The sequence below is a fragment of the Macaca mulatta genome, chromosome 2 (assembly GCF_049350105.2).
Source record: "Macaca mulatta isolate MMU2019108-1 chromosome 2, T2T-MMU8v2.0, whole genome shotgun sequence".
NCBI classification, from domain to species: domain Eukaryota; kingdom Metazoa; phylum Chordata; class Mammalia; order Primates; family Cercopithecidae; genus Macaca; species Macaca mulatta.
The window spans coordinates 125,764,464-125,785,767 of NC_133407.1; the positions used below are offsets into that span (position 1 = coordinate 125,764,464).

At 45.3% G+C, this 21,304-nt stretch overlaps 1 protein-coding gene across 2 annotated transcripts in view; it reads left to right on the forward strand.

Annotated features, from left to right (window-relative positions):
* The window catches only part of PTPRG (protein tyrosine phosphatase receptor type G), a 745,340-nt gene that overhangs the window by 631,686 nt on the left and 92,350 nt on the right, over positions 1-21,304 (forward strand). For both annotated transcript variants that reach the window (XM_015130516.3, XM_002802749.4), the window contains exons 9-12: positions 7,109-7,293; positions 10,403-10,511; positions 16,518-16,567; positions 18,149-18,926. In XM_015130516.3, the coding sequence (XP_014986002.3) occupies positions 7,109-7,293; positions 10,403-10,511; positions 16,518-16,567; positions 18,149-18,926 (1,122 nt within the window). The remainder of the gene's footprint in view (positions 1-7,108; positions 7,294-10,402; positions 10,512-16,517; positions 16,568-18,148; positions 18,927-21,304) is intronic.

Sequence of the window (21,304 nt, forward strand, 5' to 3'; positions counted from 1 at the left end):
TGACTCCGTCCTTCCCAGTTCCTTCCTCCATGTGGTTTGCCCGTCTTGAGCTCTTGGGCAGGGATGGGGGAGGCAACACCCCAGGCACCAAGATTCCAGGTTTGACGTCCTATGAGGGCTGCCGAGGAGGATTCTGTGTTTACCTAGACCTCTTTGATACAGCCCTTCAAAAACAGAATCACTCCCTGGGGCCATGTCTCTGGAAATTTCCCCTAAAGGATTCCATATTTGAAGGTGGTAAAGAAATGACAGGCATTGAAGCAGTCTAAGGCAAGGCTTGGGCTCTGTTCCTCCTGACTGGTTCCCTCCTGCTTTTAAGAGGAGACACCTCCTGATCTTTCTCCCCGCCAGGGCCAGGCAGTCCCCGAGGAAGAGGCATCTCCCCCACGGTCCTCTGCTGGCTTAAGCCAAGCTGTTCCCTCTGACACCGCCTCTGTGCGGCATATGATGTCGCAACACCTCCCACCCAGGAAGCGGCAGTTTCGTCTGTGTTAACAGGCACTGTGAAATAGTGAATCTGCACCGAATTGCTTTGTTTGAGTAGTGCTGTCTCTTTGACTCCTGATCAATATTTGGCTAGTTGCCTCGGGTGTGAAACTCCGAGGGGGCAGGTGCTGGGAGAAGGCCCCTGGAGGAAACTTTAACTCCAGATAGTTTAAGGCACTTGGAAATGACGCTGACTTTCAGACAGAGCATATCACATTAGGTTATCTAAAGGCCCAAATGAAGAGGATGGAGTGGGGGAGGAGAGCCTACTATTTACTTGTGGAACCACTGAGAAAATATCCTTGATATTGATTTAGAATCAGAGGACCTTGGGTGCTCTGCTAGAAGCCTCTTGATTACTAAACGAAGCCTGGGATCATAATTAAAGGTGGTTCAGAGTGAAGGCAGAAATTCTCAGAGCTGGTGACGAGCAGCACCTAGATGCCTGTGAGAAACAATCAGACCCCAGTGGGAACATAATCAGACCCCTGAGAGGGGAAAGGCTGGTGTCAGGAGGCCTCACAGGGGATATTTGTTTAGAGATCCGGGTGTGGCACCTCCCGCATGATTAAAAGGCTTCAATTTGGTACAAAAGGACATATCAAGAGGTCTGTCAGACTCCCTTTGTTAGGTGCAGTTTACAAGGACCATTGAGAAGAGATAGAAAAGTACAAGTATTGGGCATCTGTGGTGTGCCCTCGAGAGTGCTCCTGGTGTTCGTTTCAGACCAGTAGAAAACTCACCTCGCCTTGCGGGCCAGAGAACTGCCGGGGAAGTGGGCTGGGCAGAGGCAATGGGGAGTGTTGGGGACTATGGCAAAAAAAAATTGAGTACACACCCCCATCTAAAGGAAATTACTGCTTTCCTGCTCTGGCTCACCACTGCCATGTATGGATGCAGGCCTAATTTTAAAGCCCATATTTATATGTAAAATATACCATTTTTTTAACACTGTGTGGGACATACAGTGTGTCCATATACTCACCATTAGGCCTGAGGCCCACGACTTTGGGTTTACCCACAGCGTTCCCTCGTAATCCTCACCGCAACCTTGTGAGGAAGAGAATTGCTAGACCCTAGTCACCCATTTTACAGATGAGGGCACAGGATTTGTACGGGTCTGGCTCCAAAGCCCACACTTTCTATTATACCAGCTCTTCCAGACTGATCTATAAAATTCTCTTTTGCTGTGTGTGCCTGTTTCCTATTTGGACTTTGGAGGGAGGTGTTGTTTGAAAGAAGGGTTTCCATCACTTAAAGAGCACGCAGAACTTTGGAAGCACAAGGCACAGTGGTGTCCGCCTGCTCGCTTGCCTGAGTTCTTTGACGGGTGTCTGGTTCTATTGTTGCTCCAGCCGCCAAGCATCAGTGGTTTTTGTTCCCTCTGTAGACTGAATGCTTTTCTTATTAGCAGAAGGCATGAGTTAAAGACCAGAGGCAAGATCCTCAACAAATTTGAGGCTTCTGGCAGTGACCTCAGGAATGAATTGTGTGGCACTGATTTTGTACATGGAATCCTCTTCACTGGAGGACACTCAAAACAGCGTCCCTCATTCCATCAGAGAAATGCAAGCCCCTGCCAAGGGTACCAATGATAAGGAGCTTGGTCCCTGCCCGGGAGATGTTTGCAGCTCAGTCAGAGGAATACAGAGGCGGGCAGGTGGTGAGGGCATAGGGTGATGGGCACCGTGAGGAGGGAAGCAGTGAGAGTACAGGAGGACACGGGTGGCCCATCAGCCTCAGAGGGGAAGCAGGGTGTTGAAGCTGGAATTTTTTCTTTTCCCTTTTTAAATTTTTTTTGAGATAGGGTCTTACTCGGTCACCCAGGCTGGAAGCACAGTGGCATGATCAAAGCTCACGGCAACCTCCGCTTCCTGGGTTAAGGTGATCTTCCAACCTTAGCCTCCTGAGTAGCTGGGACTATAGGTGTGCGCCACCAGACCTGGCTAATTTTTCTACTTTTTGTAGAGCCGGGGTTTCGCCATGTTATCCAGGTTGCTCTCGAACTCCTGGCCTCAAGCGATGCACCCACTGTGGCCTCCCAAAATGTTAGGATTACAGGAGTGAGCCACCACGCCCAGCCTTGAAGCCGGATCTTTAAGGGGACTGGGGTGGGGGCTGGCCAGAGATGAGTCCATGAGGAGGAAGATGGCAAGCCATGAGGTTGACGATGTGGAAGGGGATCATGTCACACAGGACCTAAGGACCAGGGGAAAGACTAAGGATGTTATTCCATGTACAACCAACTTTTTGTTCATTCAGCAAATACTGATTGAGAGCCCTCTACGTGCCAGGCACTGTCTTAGACGCAAGGTAATTAACCAGACAAGACAGAAAAGGCGCCAGCCTTGTGGAGCTTCCATCTAGTGGGGGAGATAGATAATTACAGATCGTCGACGAAGTCAATAATACAACTCCACGTACTAGTAAGTGCTGGGAAGAATCTAAGCTCTGTGAAGGAGCAGGCCTGTCAGCCTGTGCTGAGGGACAGAATTCAGTGCCAGGAATACAGTGCAGCTGATAATTGTGTTTCACAAAAGGGCTTGGCCTCTCCTTAACTGTCTCAGTCCAGGATCAGCACTGATCCACAGGCCTAAACTTACTCCCCACCACCTTTTGTGTAGCCATGAGCTAAGAATGGTTTCTAATAGTTGGAAAAAAATCAAAAGAATATTTTGCAACACACGAAAATTCTATGAAGTTGAACTTGTGTCCATAGATAAAGTTTTGTTGGAGCACAGCCACACTCATTCATGTTTACATATTACCTGTGCTGCTTTGTGCTTCAAAGGCAGAATCGGTAATGGCTACGAGAGACCATGTGGCCTGCAAAGCCGAAAATATTTACTCTCTGGCCCTTTACAGAAAAAAGTTTGCCATCCTCTATTCTAGGCCCTTCTAGTACTCTGCAAATGCCTCCTCCAAATTTGGCCCAGTATACCTAGAAAAAGCCACTACCCAGGATGGCGAGTAGAGAGCAGAAGAGACACATCTCATCAGACTGCTGTTCCTATAGCTCCTCAGCCTGCAAAGCCCTGGCCTCATGCTCCTCCTCTGATGTGTGATCAGGGACAAGCATGGATCTTTGGAGGCCGTTAAGGTACAGAATTCCCTTCCTGGTGGATGATCCCGTTAGAGTGAGGCCAGATCTACCTCCTTTGAGAGTTTAACTCAGTAATTTTTTAATACATTGAGACAGTGAGATTCTGTACCATCATTCAAGACAATGACACTAAGCTCTACTTATTGATGAGGAAATATATCCATGAGTTGTTGAGTAAAACACAACAACAAAAAATTCTAGGGCCAGGCATGGTGGCTCATGTCTGTAATTCGAGTACTTTGGGAGGCCAAAGGGGGAGGATCACTTGAGCCCAGAAGTTCAAGACCAGCATGGGCAACATAGTGAGACCCTGTCTCTATTTTAAAAATTTAAAATTAGCCAAGTGTGGTGGTACGAACCTGTAGTCCTAGCTACTTAGGAGGCTGAGGTGGGAGGATCACTTGAGCTCATGAGGTTGAAGCTGCAGTGAGCCATGATCCAGCCACTGCACTCCAGCCTGGGTGACAGAGTGAGACACCACCTCAAAACCAAACATTCCATTCTAGTGCCATCCACATCCTATTCTATTTCCATCAAATTGTGCGTGTGTACTTTCACATGTATATAAAGCGATAACTGCATGTTGGAGTCCCAGAATGTTCACAGTCGTTTTCTTTGGGCACTGAGATTTAGGGTGAATTTTTTTCTTTTAACTTTCTTGTTACTTTTTTGTACTACTTGGGTTCCTTTTTAAAAAATATTAACATGAATCATCTTAATGCACACAGAAAAACCCATCTAATTTCAAAAAATAAGAAGAATGGTTGCATCTGTATGTGGGTGACAGAATTATTTATGGGGGTATGATGTAACTGCCAGAGAGGGATGCTTCCCTGTACAGCATTCATTGCTATTTGGAGCAGGGGAATGAATGGTTGCAGAATAAGGAAGATAAATAAGAACATGGTGGGAGGTGAGAAAAGATAGAGAAGTTAGGAAATCTGACATGGTCATCATTATGGGATATAGAAGTTTCCCAATATGTACATCTCGGTTCGTTATTAGTATTTGGAACACTGGGGGTGTAGCTATTTCCTGATCTTTCCCCCGCCTCCTCCATGTTCTGTCTTGAAAAACTATGAAGCCGCTTAGAAGCTGGAGTATTTAAAAACAGTAGGTTGGCGCCACCTAGTGCCCACGTTCTGTCACTCCGCCCTCACATCTCCGTGGAAGCCTCCCTTTAGATTCTTTGTTTGATGTCGCTGCTCTGGTGGCATTTGCGCAACAGACAGCCTGATGCCTCCCAGGGGTTCTGCGGGGCAGTGGGAATGCCTCACTAATTTATTCCTTCCCTCCTTCCTTCCTTCCTGTCTCTGTCGCACAAAGCGAACCTCACCTTTGGCAGTTGAAGAACAAAAGGTGGCCTCCCTGTCAAAACCAATCTACTTTTCTCCACCAGCCAGGTCCTCAAAGCTGAGCCGTGCGTCTCTGACAGGAAAGCCATCTTGTTCCCCAGGGCTACCTTGGGATTGGGGCTCTTGGGTAGAAAATACGGGAGTCTGGCTCCTGGTGGGCTACAGGGCATGTGTGTGGGTGGTCTTTGGAAGATGCCAGCGGGTCAGAACCAAGCTGCGGTCCCCTGGCCTGTCTCTGCCAGCACGCCCACCTACTTCTTACCTGGTTCCTGCACCCAAACCAGAAGGTCCTCCTCACTGCCTCTCCCTCTCCCCTGCCCTCCTTACCCGTCACATCACCAGGCCTCTGCATTTTACCTCCTAACTGTAAGCTCTAGAACCGGCCATTCCTCCCTGGTCTTCCAGCAATTGGCCATTGCAGCCCCTCCCTCACAGGCCCCCTCCTCCACACTTGGCTTCTCTGGGGCCTTTTCCACTCAGCCGAAGCTCAGGGGATCTTTGTGAAGCATCAACCTGATTGTGTCATTCTGGGGCTCAGTTCTTTCCAGGGGCGTCCAAGGACTCGTGGGAGAAAGGCCAGAGCTCGAATCTGGCTCCAAGGCTTCTCCCTACAGCTGCACCTGTGCCCTGCCTGCCTGTCTTCTCTGTGCCTTGCTCCAGCCCCTCAGACCTTCGTGCCAGGTCCCTTTACAGCTCCCACCCCCTTCATCTCCATAAGCTCTCAGCGCTCAGTTACGTGAACCTTCCGCAAGGGCATCTTCCCTGGGTGCCAAAGCCTGAGCCACCTCTTCCTCTTCCTCCTCTCCCTCCATCTTTTCCTGGAGTGCAGTATTGGCTCTGCGCGTGGGAGTTTTTGGTGAGCCTCCATCTCTTACAGTGCAGCTTCTCAGCTGAAGGTGATTGGCCCCCGCAAGCAACCTTTGGCGATACCTGGAGACATTTTTGGTTGTCACAAGTTGAGGACGGGGAGCAGGGCTACTGGCATCTAGCAGGTGGAGGCCAGGGATACTGCTACACAGGGTACAGGACAGCCATCACGAGCAAGGCATTGTCTGGCTCAAGAGGTCATGGGTGCTGAGGGTGAGAACGCCTGCCCTGGACCATCAGCTCCATCGAGGCAGGGAACACGGCCACAGGGGCCTGGACACCTCTGAGAAAGCACACGTTTCCAGCTGACTAGATCAGACCTGTTGAGCATTTGTATAACTCATTTAGACCTGTCAAGGTCTCAACACTTTCATAGGTTTGTCTGTAAACAGATTTGGATCCACCGTGTCCCTTAAACCTCTCAGCCCCAAGGAATAAGATGAATTAGCCTGACTTTTCCTTACACCCCACGTCAGGATAATTACACGGGGTTCTGCTGTTCCAGAGAAAGTCATCCTTGTGTTATGTGACTTTGCTTTAAAATTACTTAAAGTCTCATTATAAATTTATTTATTTACACTCGGACCTGTTTACAATAAGATTTTGTCTACAGTTTTAGTTAGCACACTCCACCAGTCCAACGGCCTGGCTTCTTCAAAACGGCCTTCATGAAAAAAAGGCTGATGACCATGAGGCTGAAGGGGACACAGTGATTAAGGATCTTTTGGAGACAGCTGGGGAAATTTGAATATGGACTATATATGAGATAATAGTATTGAATTCATGTTTAGTTTCTTTGATATGAAACTGGTATTATGGTTACCTAGGAAAGTGTCCTCAATCTTGGGAGATGCAGGACAGAGTATCTAGGGTACAAGCATCAGAATGTTGCAGTGTTTACTGACCTAGCAGAAAAACAGCTCTGTGTGTGTGTGCGCATGTGCATCTGTGTCCCGTGCACGTGTGTGCGTGCATCTGTATTCCGTGCACGTGTGTGCGTGCATCTGTGTCCCGTGCACGTGTGTGCGTGCATCTGTGTCCCGTGCATGTGTGTGTGTGCATCTGTATTCCGTGCACGTGTGTGTGTGCATCTGTGTCCCATGCATATGCGTGTGTGTGTGTGTACAATGTTCTCCCCCTCTTTCTACACACACAGTGTTAAGAGGACCCAGGAGAAGGGAGCATGGGTGCTTCCTGTATTACTCTTTCAACTTTTTGAGGCTGCAGTCCTTAGGGGCACGGATTGAATGGCACATTGTTCTGAAAGCTCCCTGAGCTGAGCCCTGTGTATCTTTAGTTTGCAGCTCTCCACCCATCCACATGAAGGTGCAGCCTCTGAACCAGACGGCACTGCAGGTGTCCTGGAGCCAGCCGGAGACCATCTACCACCCACCCATCATGAACTACATGATCTCCTACAGCTGGACCAAGAATGAGGACGAGAAGGAGAAGACGTTCACAAAGGACAGCGACAAAGACTTGGTATGAAGCCCCTGCTCTGATTCGGGGTACATGCTGCAGAGAGAGACTCCTGCTGCATCTCTCTGCCAGGCACTGCACAGTGTGCCAGCTCTGTGTCATCTGCCCTTACACTGTCTGGTGAACATGGGCACTGCCTTTGCTGCGCTGCTCGAGAGTGCCAGGGAGGACAGCAGACAGAGCCTGCCTGGGTGCCATCCCGACCTCACACTTAACAGCTACGCAACCCGGAGAGCCGGTTCATTTCTTTAGATTGGGTCCTTTAGAACTTGACTGCTTTTCCTTTCATTGTTAACGAACAGCCTCAATTAGGCCCTTTTCATCTGATGGGATTATCAATGGGATTATCATAAATACTAAATGAGCTATACAAGTATTCAACAGGTCCTATATAACTATCTCAATGTTAGCTATTATTTATTACAGTCATTCTCCTCTTCCTCTTCCCCTACTAAAGCTACTGCTGCTCACATCACCACCACCACTGTCCACAGTTGCTGCCACTTCCCTTTGTCACAGTTGTTCTGCCTTACACATTTGCAATACCTGCCAAACCCCTGCAGCTGTGTAATATTTTCTCTCTTTTCTCAGATACTCAAATACTATACTATCCGACCTCACTTTGAGCTACACGTGCCAAATTCAACATCTCCTCTTAAAATTTACCTAAATGTTTAGTGTCCAACACACAAGGCCCTTCAGAACAGATGTTTGCAGAAGCCGTCTCCTTCCCTAGGAAAGCAAACTCTCCACAACTACTGTCTTTAAGTCTTTGCCTGAAAACTCAGAGTGACATATTTGGTTTGAAAGCCTTGTGTTTATTGTTAATCAAAGGAAGGCTGTGGAATAATGAAACCCGTAATTGTACATGCACATGAAAAATGCAATAGCACCCAGTGGGATTCTTAATGACTGTTATCACTTTTTTCCTCCCTATACAGAGTCCTCCGGGCCCATTCAATCAGTTATAGAATAATACTTTTCATAGTTCTTTAGATGAAGATTCTTTTACTTCATTTCCATTTATATTTTCAATTTCCCCACTAGACATTGTTATCTGGGTCACATTAGGGAATGATGAGCTTCGTGAAATCAGAGAGGAATCTATTGAAAGGTACCCAAGGTTATGATGTATTTTAACCTTTCTCTTGTCACAACTGGAAGTCCATAAGGGATTTTTCTCTTTCTGAAGTGAGGATGGCTTGCATTAATCAGCAGAAACCATCTAGGAGCTTATGCAGTTTCTTGTTCTAAGTGGAAAATAATTAAACATGCAAAGATGAATAGATACCGTCTTGGAGTGAATTCTAATAAATCCCTGCATAGATGGAGTGAAGATTTCGCTCTGAGCAGAAGATGGGGTCAGAGGTTTAGAGAATGAAACATAAATTAATTTCAGAGAAAGAGAGAGATGTAGAGAAAAACATGCATTGACAGCAACTTCTTTCTTACAAGAATTTCTAGGGCTGGTTATTTTCTTTGGGGACACACAAAATTAATTTTTCTAATTCCTCAACGAGTGAAGAGTGCTGACTTAGTGGCAACAAATCTATTCTCTAACTCATGGTTATTGTGGCCCAGAAACCTGAAAGTGATGCATATCATTTGAGCAGCATTTTCTAGTGGGCATCCGCCTTCCACGTCTTCACCACAAACCTGTGGGCAGGTGTTACTGCCTACCTTTTCCAAACGAGACAAATGAGGCGTAAAGTTAAATACCACGGCCCTAGCCTACCCCTCTCACTAGGAAGCTGCTTTCAAGGCAACATCAGCAGGTATGGCCACAATAACATGTTAATACCAGTTCAGAGGTTTGCAGTAGCTGCATCGGGAAAACCCACTCCCACTCGGTGGTTAAGCTCACAGAGCTGCTTCTATACTTGGCTCAGAATACATGCTTTGATGATAAGACAACTCATCTATTGGAAGAGTCTTTGAAAATCAGTTGCTTTTCTTGTTTGTTTCTTTAGGAGGTAAGTACTGCCTGCTTTTTGGGTAGTTTACATTTTCTCATTTTTAAAGGTTGTCAGAATGAAACTGTGAGGAAGAGGGACCTGGATTTGGCTGATGTTTGACCAGAGGTTGGCAAACTTTTTTTCTGGAAAGGGCCAGATTGTAAATACCTGAGGCTTTATAGGTCATGCAGTCTTTGGCATAACTACTCAATTCTGCCACTGTAGAGTGAAGGCAGCCATAGACCTACATAAACAAATGGCCATGGCTGTTTGCCAATAAAACTTTATTTATGAAAACAGACAGTGGGCCACAGCTTGCCAACACCCCTGTGTTAGCCAGGTGGCATTCTTTCTGTTGCTTGGTGTGTTCTACCTCTGAGCAAGGTTTGCTGGGCCTATGTTACATACTTCTCAGAAGAACCTATGAAGTAGCTCTTCCTCTCCCCATTTTATAGAAATAGCAGAGGCTGAAAGAACTGGCTCAGAACCCCACAGCTTGCGAGTGTTATGAGGAGGCCATGTCCTCTGCCTTCTAGCCTGGTGTTCTTCCTTGCATCATGCCCTGTACTCTGCGTAATACAAAGACAGTGAGGCCTTTAAACTGTAAAGAAACAGACATGGGCGGGCAGGGTGGCTCACGCCTGTAATCCCAGCACTTTGGGAGGCTGAGGCGGGCAGATGATCTGAGGTCAGGAGTTCGAGACCAGGCTGGCCAACATGGCAAAACACTGTCTCTACTAAAAATACAAAAATTAGCTGGGCTTGGTGGCGGGCTCCTATAATCCCAGCTACTCGGGAGGCTGAGGCAGGAGAATCACTTGAACCTGGGAGACGGAAGTTGCAGTGAGCTGAGATTTCACCATTGAACTCCAGCTTAGGTGACAGAGCGAGACTTCATCTCAAAAAAAAACAAAAAGAATAATGTTACTCTTTCCTGTGTCCTGCACATTTCAGTGTGGAAAACAGTTCCCAAGGAAGTTCATAAAAAGATTCCCAGGCAGGGTCCAAACAGTCTTTCCTTCCAAAGTGAGCCTTTGGTCAGCAGGGAAGCATCACGTCTGTCAGGCTTTGCCAGGGCACTCAGGTTTGGCTTTAGAATGCAAAGTGTGCCCTGGCCTTCAAAACTAACTCACTGCCTTTTCCTTCTTTACCTACAGAAAGCCACCATTAGCCATGTCTCACCCGATAGCCTTTACCTGTTCCGAGTCCAGGCCGTGTGTCGGAACGACATGCGCAGCGACTTCAGCCAGACGATGCTGTTTCAAGGTGAGGCTGGCTTCCCCTCCTGTGGCCTGGGGCGCTCCTGAGACTCCCTCCCGATGCTTTCTGCTTCTTCCTGCTCAGGTGCTGGGGAAGAATACAAGTCTGGCCAAAGAATCAGTGTAGGGTTTTAAAGTCTATGTGGGAAGCCCTAGTAATTTAGGTCTTTTAGGCTGGAGGTTTTATAGGCAGAAGAGGGGAGAAAAAACAAAGCACTTTTGATTGATTGTTTTATTGTTATTTTCCAACTGTGGGGAACCAAGTACTAGGGCCTTTCTCTCAGTCATTGTCCAGCGCTGTGACAGATCACAAAATCACCTCCAAGTTGTACGGTCAAATATCTTTGTCTTTCTAACGTGATTCAGTTAGCTGTTCTCTCAAAAATTGCAGCCCAAAACAGCTACGCCTCACCCTTCTGACTTGCAAGCCGCACAAACAAGCCCCTGCATGCAGGATCCTTGAGATTCCTGGATCTAGATAGATGGTCCTGATGATTTAGGGACTAACAGAAAGGTCCAGGGTCAGAACTAAAAGCAAGTGGGACATTTGCCTTCGCTTAGTAGTTTAAGGGGCACCAAAAAATTGAGTGATCAAGAGACATAACATTTTAATGGGATGTTTTTTAAAAGAAAATTAGGCCAGGTGTGGTGGCTCAAGCCTGTTATCCCAGCACTTTGGGAGGCTGAGGTGGGTGGATCACGAGGTCAGGAGTTCGAGACCAGCCTAGCCAACATGGTGAAACCCCATCTCTACTTAAAAAACAAAAATTAGCTGGACGTGGTGGTGGACACCTATAATCCCAGCTACTCGGATGGCTGAGGCAGGAGAATCGCTTGAACCTGGAAGGCGGAGATTGCAGTGAGCCGAGATCGCTCCACTGTACTACTCCAGGCTGGGCAACAAGAGTGAAACTCCATCTCGAAAAAATGAAAATAAAATAAAATAAATACAAAAATAAAAATAAAAGCAAAATTAATGTAAAAATCTCATGAATAAAATATCTGAATTTCAAGTAGAGATAGATAGGATACACTATCTCCTACTTGCCCCAACCTAATCCCAGTCCTGGTTCCAGTATTATTTAGGCAGCTACAGGCTATAGCCATGGGCCGTAGTTTGCTGATTTGGTTTGATGACAGGCCTTAAGACCAGCATGGAAGGAGGGACCGGGGTGCTGGACTCTGCTCTGCTAGCCTGAGGTCCTCTTGAATCATGTCCTTGACTTCTCAGGTATCTGTCAAATAAGAAACCCACACCAGGTTAACCAGGCCAGTGGTGAACCCTTTTTGAGTTATGGATCTGATGAAGGTTTGGATATTTTCCCTACAGAGTGCCAGAATTTTGCATACAACTTTGGGGGCCCAGTAAGGCATGTGAGTTGTGGACCAACAGCAGCAGCAGCAGCAGCAAGATCTCCTGGAAGCCTCATTTCAGAAGTGCACATTCATGGGCCCCTCCCAGACCAACTGCATCAGAATCTTACCTGGGGCGGAGGCCATTTTCCAGGAATCTGAGCTTTCACAAGTTAGCCCTGATGGCCCTAGGAACTGGCAGGCACTGTAAGGGGTTCTGGAGTAAGGACCTCTGGTCTGAGTCCTGGCTGCCTCTTAGAAGCTGCACAACTTTGAGAATGTTTCTTAACTGCTTGAACCTATAGTTTCCCAATCCAAAAAGTGGCAGTATCCGTAGTACCTACCCCACAGGGTCTTTGTAGAATGATGTGGGGTAATGCATGTTAACTCATTCACATAGTGCTAGTTACTGGCACCATGTATAAATCTGCCCCTTAGTATTAGTATATAAAAATAATAAATAATAAACCTAGGATTAGAAGCCCTCCAGCCTAGATTTCCTCCAAGGGTCCCTTCTGGCTTAAACATTTTCCATTTAGTATTTAAATATTCTTTGCTAATGTTCACATTGATCTCATCCTTCCATTTAAACTAATGGAAATGAGCATAGCTGCATTTATTTCATAAATAAATCATGCTCCCTGTGTCCACCTTTACCATGAACATATTGGTCTCTTTCCCTGTGTTGAGGAAGGACTGCAGGCCACGGCCAGGTCTGTGCTGGCCTAGGGGAGAAAGAAGGAAGCCAGACTGGGAGCTTGCTGAGGCCGGGGCCCTGGAACTTCGGACACATAAATCATGATTAGGCCTCCCCTGTGCTCCTTCCAAGAGCCTAGAATCTGCAGAACTGCCTTACCTGATTAATAGGCCCCAGAGCTCCCTGGCTTCTGCATGGACTTTGAAAAATTAAATGTTTATAATATAATGTAATTCAAAAAGGCCCTGTCAGCTAGTAAGTTCAAAGCATGGAATAGTTTAAATGTCTGATCACAATGACTTGCTGAAAATGGCCAGTGTCTCCTTGTCTGCAGTCTTTCTTTGCTCAGAGGTGGACATGAGTTTACTCATTACATATATTTGTGTTTATCCCTCTATGTTGATAAGGGGGCAAGTTTTAAAATGGAAAGAAAAAAGATACCTCCTTTTTCAGAATAATTAGGTTTCTCAATAATAAATTTAATCTGTCTTGGGAGCATTAGGAAGCCACATGGAATATTTACCACATTATAGTAAATATAACACTATTGAGGTTATATGTAACATTATAATAAATATGTTTACCTTACTGTGGAAGATACAGCAATAATAGCAAGCAATATTTGTAGAATGGTTCACAGCGACAGAGCATTTTTACATAAGTTATTTCATCTGAGCCTCACTTTATGGCAGCTGGTGCAGTAGGGGTTATTTTACAACCAGGGAAATGATGGCTTGGGTGCAGGTGACTTCAGAAAATCTCTGCTGCTAAGCTGAGTTGGGTTTTCTTATCGCAAAGCCCAATCACTAACACACAGCAATGGCCTACCCCAAAGAGTAAAAATTACCAAACACCCACTGTCTTCAACAAAATGATGAAAATATTGATTAGATAGTCAAAGACTTTTTGCAGTTCTCAACAGTCATGGAAAATGGGGATTTAGAAGCTGCTTCTTTGAGCCACAGACCCATCTGTGGCAAAGCCCATGGATTCTCTCTCAGAATGGTTTTAGATAAATAAGTGCAATACATAGGAAAGGAACCAATTATATTCAATACAGTTGTCAAAATATTTTAAACACATTTGGGATATAATAATATGTGTGCTTTTTAAAATTAAGGTATTAAATGACAAGTGGTTGGTCTGTTAGCTCCAGTGATTTCTGAGTAGTGATGAACATCAATGATATTCCAAAATAGCTACAAAAACTCTAAGGTAGTATGAAAATATCTGAGATTTCAGTCAGAGACAAAGCTGCAGGTCCTGTGAATGCAGTTGATATTGGCTGCCTACATGCATAGTGGAAAAAAGGGCACCATTAGCAGTGAGAGCTTAGAAAAATCCCATTAGGCCCATGGACCCTAGGTTAAACTAAACTCCTGATATGAAAGGTCCTGTAGAAGCTTCTAGTCACCAGGGCTGTCACTGACCCCAGTGGATATTGACCCCAGTGGAGATTGTTTAAGACCAGTGGAAAGCCACATGCTGATGGAGTGGCTGTTCAGTTTGTTGGCCTTAAGTAGAGCCCCTTTAAAAGGGCAGGTAAAGTAGTTCCTCCTGGGAACCTTTTTTCCTGTCTCAACTAGGGGAGGCATGCACGCCTGTCTGAAGCATACAGTATTGATCTTTGAGCAGCTCAGTGATCATGGAAGGCTATATTTAGGCTGGGTGAGACCCCCGTTATTTGCTTTCTTTGCTGCCTTATTTGACCTGGGACCTAAAGGGTTATTTTATTTAGATGGGTCTGTTCCTCACATTTGTCTCTACACACATTTGACTTTCCAACTATGCAAAATGGATATATCATCAGGTCAAGGTTGCAAACTCCAGCGCCCATGGGGCCAGGCAGGGGGCATGTACACATGAGGGGAGTGCCGTCAGTGGGAAATCAGAGACCATGTGGCCAGCTAAAGGGGGTGATAGACACTCAGTCCCAGCTGAAAGGTGGCCTGCTGGAAGGTGAGCCTAGTTTTGCCATTATTGTGAGTTTTCAGATAAGCAAGAGGTTGAGAGCTTTAGAGAAAGCTACCATGTACAATTTTGGTGGCAAATTCTGTTTTGTTTTATTTTGTCTTTATAAAAGTTTGCAGGCCAAACAAAAATATATGTGGGTCACTTGCCATTTCTAGTTTTGGTAAATATCATAGCAGGTACAAGTGTTGTTATTTTGGTAATTAGCATTTTCGCTAATCTCTCAGTGTATGTAGGAAGCAGCTTTTCAGTTTACATAGCACTTTTGGTTTTTGAAAGAACCACATAGAAGCAGTTTGACAGGGTTTTTTAAAAGTCGTGTTGTTTAGCATTATTTGCAGTAGCCAAAAGGTGGAAGCAACCCAAGTGTGCATTGACTGATGCAGGCATAAACAAAACATGCTATATACATACAGTGGAATGTTATTCACCCTCAAAAACGAAGGGCATTCTGACACATGCTGCAAGGTAGATCAAGCTTGAGGATGGTACGCTGAGTAAAATAAGTGAGACACAAAAGGACAAATATGTATGATTCCACTTATATGAAGTATCCAGAGCAGTCAGATTCACAGAGAAAGTACCGTGGTGGTTGCCAGGGTTGGGGGAAGGAAGAAAGGGGTTCTTTAATGCAGATAGAGTTTCCGTTTTGCAAGATGACAAAGTTCTGGAGATTGATAGAAGTAATGGTTGTACAACTGTGTGAACAACCTTAACACTAGTCAACCATACACTTAAACATGGTTAAGATAGTAATTTTTTTAATTTAATTTTTATTTATTTATTTTTGAGATGAAGTCTTGCTCTGTCGCCAGGCTGGAGTGCAATGGTGCTATCTCGGCTCACTGCAACCTCCGCCTCCCAGGTTCAAGCGATTGCCTCAGCCTCCCAAGTAGCTGGGACTACAGGTGCGCGCTACCACGCCTGGCTAATTTTTTGTATTTTAGTAGAGACGAGGTTTCACCATGTTGGCCAGGATGGTCTCGATTTCCTGACCTCGTGATCTGCCCACCTCGGCCTCCCAAAGTGCTGGGATTACAGGCTTGAGCCACTGTGCCTGGCCATTTTTTTTTTAATTTTAAGATGATAAATTCTGTCATGTATTTTACCATAATCTTAAAAAATTGTTTTCTAAGTTATATTGTTTAATAACACATAGGAGAACAGAGCTACAGGAAGAAATAAACACCAACAAGGGTAACGTATGGTTAATATAAAATCATTGGACCATTTAAAACAATTGGCAGTAGCTTACAGGATTTTAAAATATAGGTAGGAATAGAAATATAACAGTACACAAAAGGTAAGGTGGGCAAATAGAATTAAATTACCATACAGTTCTTACATTTTTAACAAGTGGTGAAAGTACCAATTTAAGGTAAACAGTAATAAGTTAAGGATGGATAATTAGAATCACAAAAAGGATAAGAAATCATGACCAAAAAGATAGTAAAGGAGGAACAATGGTGTAATACGATAATTTAAATCAAGTTCAGATACAGGTAAAACTGACAGAGTCCAAATAGTGGCTAGCTTTGGGGGTAAAGGTGGATATTGACTAGATGCCAACACAGTACACCTTTTCTCCAGCAAAGCACTGGCGAATGTCTTTATCTTACTATGGGGAGTGGTTACACAGGTGTTTACATATGTAAAATTCATTTAAGTATACACCTGTATCTTACGCATTTTACTAAATTTTACCTCAATAAAACAGAAAACAATAAAAATTGAAAAATGATTTCTTAAGTAATAGCTTAAGACAGGGGTCAGCATGCTACTATCCACAAACCAAATCTAGCTCTCTGCATGTTTTTGTATGACTCATAAGCCAAGAAGGGTTTTACATTTTTAAATGGTTGGAAAAAATCTACAGAATAGTATTTTGACATGTGAAAATTATATGTAATTCAGATTTGTGTTCATGAGAAATGTCTTGTTAAAGCCACAAAAAAAGTTTTATTGCTTAAATGTAATTTCTTTGTTTCTCAGCTAATACCACTCGAATATTCCAAGGGACCAGAATAGTGAAAACAGGAGTGGTAAGTAGAGAATGGGAAATTGATTTGTCGTGGCTGTTAATTTGCTTGCAGTTAAAACTGTCACCACGAGGTGGCAGTATAATGTTGTTAAACTGCTCAATGTAAAGCGGTTATGGTAGAGAAAAAATTACATTATTCACTTTTTATAATTCAATACCTTACAAGCTGTGCAACAGTGTTAGGTGGTTATATTGTATAATTTTGTGAAGGTAAAAATTCTTCATGTTTTTAGTTACAATTTGTGGGATCAGACAATGCAGGACCATAAAGGGGTTAAATCTGTTCCAACCCTTTCATTTGACATATATTCAAATTCAGAGGTTGTCATTTGCCTAAAGTTATATGGATCTGAAAATTTCTGGAACCAGAATTAATATCTTAGTTTCCCCAGCTCTGGCTGGTATAATGAATAATTAAAATACTAATCACAGCCGTGGTGATAATAATAACCTAAAATTCACTAAACTCTTCCTGGGTTTCAGGCACAGATTATTTTATTTACTTCTCCAGGCAGCCCACAAGGTCAGTGTTACTGTTATTCCCGTTTTACAGATTAGGAAACCAAGGCTCAGTGAGTTAAAGTAATGCGTCCAGCATCACTCAGAAGGCAAGCTAAAATTAGACTAATAGCTCAGAGCAGCACTTCTTGTTTTCCTGAGATACCTTATGTGAGTCAAACCCCCAGATTTGAGCCCCAATTTAGTATGGTGCTAAGAACGAGCCGAGTCTTGGACCCAGGCAGCCCTGCATTTGTGCCTTCTTAACATCTCTGTGTCTCCGTTTCCTAACCTGCAAAATGGGGTGATGATCATGCCTGCCTCCAGAGTAGCATGGGAAGCCCTGGCACACAGTTGGCATTTGTTAATTGGAATTCTTGTTATTGTTGTTGATGTTGTTGTCATCTGTATGGGCTCAGATTTTCCCATGGATAAACTTAGAAGCTGAAAGGTACAGTGACTCTGCAGTGCCCAACATGGAGATGCAGAGATGTCAACCAGTGCCCAGAGCATACAGTGCAGAGCATGGCTCCTGCCTCTGACCCTGTCATTGCAGACCTGGGTAGGCTGCTTTCCCTCCTTGTCCACCTACTTCCTCACTGGGAGACAGTGGGGTTGGACTGGATCACCCAGTATCTTTCTAGACCTAGAGCTGAGTATCTCCTCAAGTGTCGGTGATATACATAAAATCAAAGGTCTTCTGCCTCTCATCACCCCAAGAACAGATGGACATCTGATTTTTCCAATTCATGACTTCTTTGTTGTGTAAGTCAGCTTTAACACTACTTACTTTTTTTGGCACTCAGCCTCATCTTGGGTAGTAGCAGTGAAAAGCTGAGTCTGATTCACTAGTTATGCTTTTTCACATGTTCACAGTTATTATAAAACCATTAAAATAAAAGTTGATTACCCATGGACCACCTAATGTCAACTTTATGCCATACATTGGAAAACTCCATAGCATAGATGAGTAAAATCCTCAGAGGATGACAACCAGGGCCTCATTCCCAATCTTAATTACTGCTGCTTCTCTGCTTTTTCTTCTTTTGCCTCTTTTCCACCCTTGCCGGGTGATCCTTCCCAGCCTACAGCGTCTCCTGCCTCTTCAGCCGACATGGCCCCCATCAGCTCGGGGTCTTCTACCTGGACGTCCTCTGGCATCCCGTTCTCATTTGTTTCCATGGCAACTGGGATGGGCCCCTCCTCCAGCGGCAGCCAGGCCACAGTGGCCTCGGTGGTCACCAGCACGCTCCTCGCCGGCCTGGGGTTCGGCGGTGGTGGCATCTCCTCTTTCCCCAGCACCGTGTGGCCCACACGCCTCCCGACAGCCGCCTCAGCCAGCAAGCAGGCGGCTAGGCCAGTCCTCGCCACTACAGAGGCCTTGGCTTCTCCAGGGCCAGATGGTGATTCATCACCAACCAAGGACAGCGAGGGCACGGAGGAAGGAGAGAAGGATGAGAAAAGTGAGAGTGAGGATGGGGAGCGGGAGCACGAGGAGGATGGAGAGAAGGACTCCGAAAAGAAGGAGAAGAGTGGGGTGACCCACGCTGCCGAGGAGCGGAACCAGACGGAGCCCAGCCCCACACCCTCATCTCCCAACAGGACTGCCGAGGGGGGACATCATACTATACCTGGGCATGAGCAGGACCACACTGCCATCCCCACAGACCAGACAGGCGGAAGGAGGGATGCCGGCCCAGGCCCGGACCCCGATGTGGTCACCTCCACCCAAGTGCCCCCCACCGCCACAGAGGAGCAGTATGCAGGGAGTGACCCCAAGAGGCCCGAAATGCCATCTAAAAAGCCTGTGTCCCGTGGGGACCGATTTTCTGAAGACAGCAGATTTATCACTGTTAATCCAGGTAAGTGACGCAGGTCCTCTTTGAGGGTTTCTGCTGCTGTGAACAGTCATACCGTTTTCACAAAATTGAGAGTAGAAGGTGAAGCTTCAGAAAGTACTTAATATTCTTAGAATCACGTATGTCTATCATAGAAAAGGTGCGCACGTGTGAATGTGTGAATGTGTGTCCCTATTTTACTCCAAAAGCCTACTCTCTTATGCTGGAGAAAGTCTTTGTTTGATGTTTGTTTTCTTGCCTCAGAATAACTCCAGGGACTTCAACCGGGCAATGATATAAATGAATTTAAAAAGCCATCGATCTTAAGACGTTTATTAAGATTTCATTCCATATTCATTATATAATGTATCTATAAATGGCTAGTTTGGTGCCAGGGACTGGGTAGGGTGCTGTCCCAGGGAAGCCTGGTCCCTGACTAGAAAGTTTAAAGGGGAAGGCAGAAAGATGACAGACAGCAGCTAGCTGGAGCGTGTGCCCGGAAGTTAGGTAACAGGAACGTTAGAAAGCCAGCAAGCTAGATGGCGGTTAATCGGCAAGCTAGATGGTTAACTGGCAAGCTAGATGGTTAACTGGCAACTTGGAAAACTAGCTAACTGAAGTTTTCAATTGTGAAATGGTCACAGGATGCTGTCCAAGAGAATTACGGAGAGGATAGGGACCTACCCTAACTAAGAAAGGCCACTGTGGAGAAGTGACATGTTCATGGAAATCTACAGAATGAAAGGCTTCAGCTTGGGAGAGCCCATGGTCCTTGCCCAAGAAATACAGCCCTCTCTCCCCAGAGCTCCCATTGCTGTGGGAATGAGCCAGTGTATAGACGGTGAGGCCAGGGCATGAGATCCTCATCTTACCCCTCCTGGTGGCAATTCTGTTGCTCTGTCATATGCTCAAATCTTAATGAACCATCCTGATAGTTTCTGCAAGGGAGCCATAAGCATGAGGAGTTGTTATTGTTGTGAGGGCTTTTCTTAATAAGAAATTCTTCATTTTGCCAGACTACAAGATGTTTAGCAACAATTTTTTTTGCGTCTAAGCTGTTGTGGAGTTATAAGAGTGCAAAAAAAAAGCAACTGGTAAATATTTATTTGCTTTTGCACTTGTAAACATTAAAATTCATCTAAAGCTGAGATCTCGTATGTTAAGATACAACTTAGAATAAATTTTCATGTTTTGAATTACTTTCCTCTTAAAGCTAGTATGAACTAATTTTTTGAAGTGGAGGTCTCCTATGGGTATTGCTCACTTTTGCTGTGATTTGGGGAAAGGTGCAGAGTAGCCTTTTGTGGAACTGAGTGAAGGAAATATGGGGCCACTTGGGAAGCTGTTTCTGTATGAACAGTGACATTCCCTCTAGGAATTACTTTGAAAAAGTTGAATTTCTTGCATTTGAAGATACTGAAGAAACATGTATGGAATGCCCACTGTATAAGAGGCACCAAGCTAGGCTTTGGGAGTAGAACATAGGTCAACACAGACTTCTGTTCTCTTGGGGTTTGCGTTCTGGTAGGGGAGCTTGAGAATATGCCAGTAAACAAATACATACCCTTAAGTAGCCTTAACTGCTGCGGTTGGGGAGCGGAGGGACAGTGTAGCTTTGAGTGGTCAAGGATGACCTCTGAGCAGAGATCCAAGTGGTAAGAAGGAGCTAGCCATGCAAAGATCCAGGGAGGGGAATTCTGAGCTGCAGGAACAGCAGGTCCAGAGACCCTACAGTGGGGAATTAATTTGGATTAGTTGAGGAGCTATCAGGCCAGTGTGGTTAGACCAGGGAGAGTGAGGGGGAGAGAAGGGGATGGATTTAGAGATTGATGGAGGTGCTCTGGAAAGGTACTCGTTGACCACGCTGAGGATTTCGTTCAACTAGAAATGAGCCACCAGTGGTAGATTTCGGCTGCAGCATTACTTGATTGATTTTTTGAAAGACCACTCAGGCCTCTGCGTGGAGATGATATAGGAAGGCAGGAATGGATGAAAGGAGCCCATTTAGGAGGCAGTAGTAATGGTGGCTTGGACCAGTGTGTTTTCTACAAAGACAGGTGGTGGACTTGGAATTGATTTTCAAGCTTGAGTGTTCAGCCTCTGGACTATGGACTCTGGCAAAGTAGCATTCTCAGCCTGCTCCTCTTAAACATTTGTTTGACCACATTCCTGAAAAATATGGCTGCTGAGAGTTTAGGCTGGGAGTATTTACAGTTTGAGAGATGGGAGAGAGGCAGGGACTGGGACCGCCCCAGGTAAGTAGAAATGAGTTCTTGCCATTGGAGTCAGGTTCCAGATTCCAGAGACAGGGGAGAAGAAACGGATGGTAAACTTTGGGGGCTCCCTACTCCAGGTATGAGGTGTGTTGGTCCTCAGCTTCCACCCTACAGAAATCTGAGAAC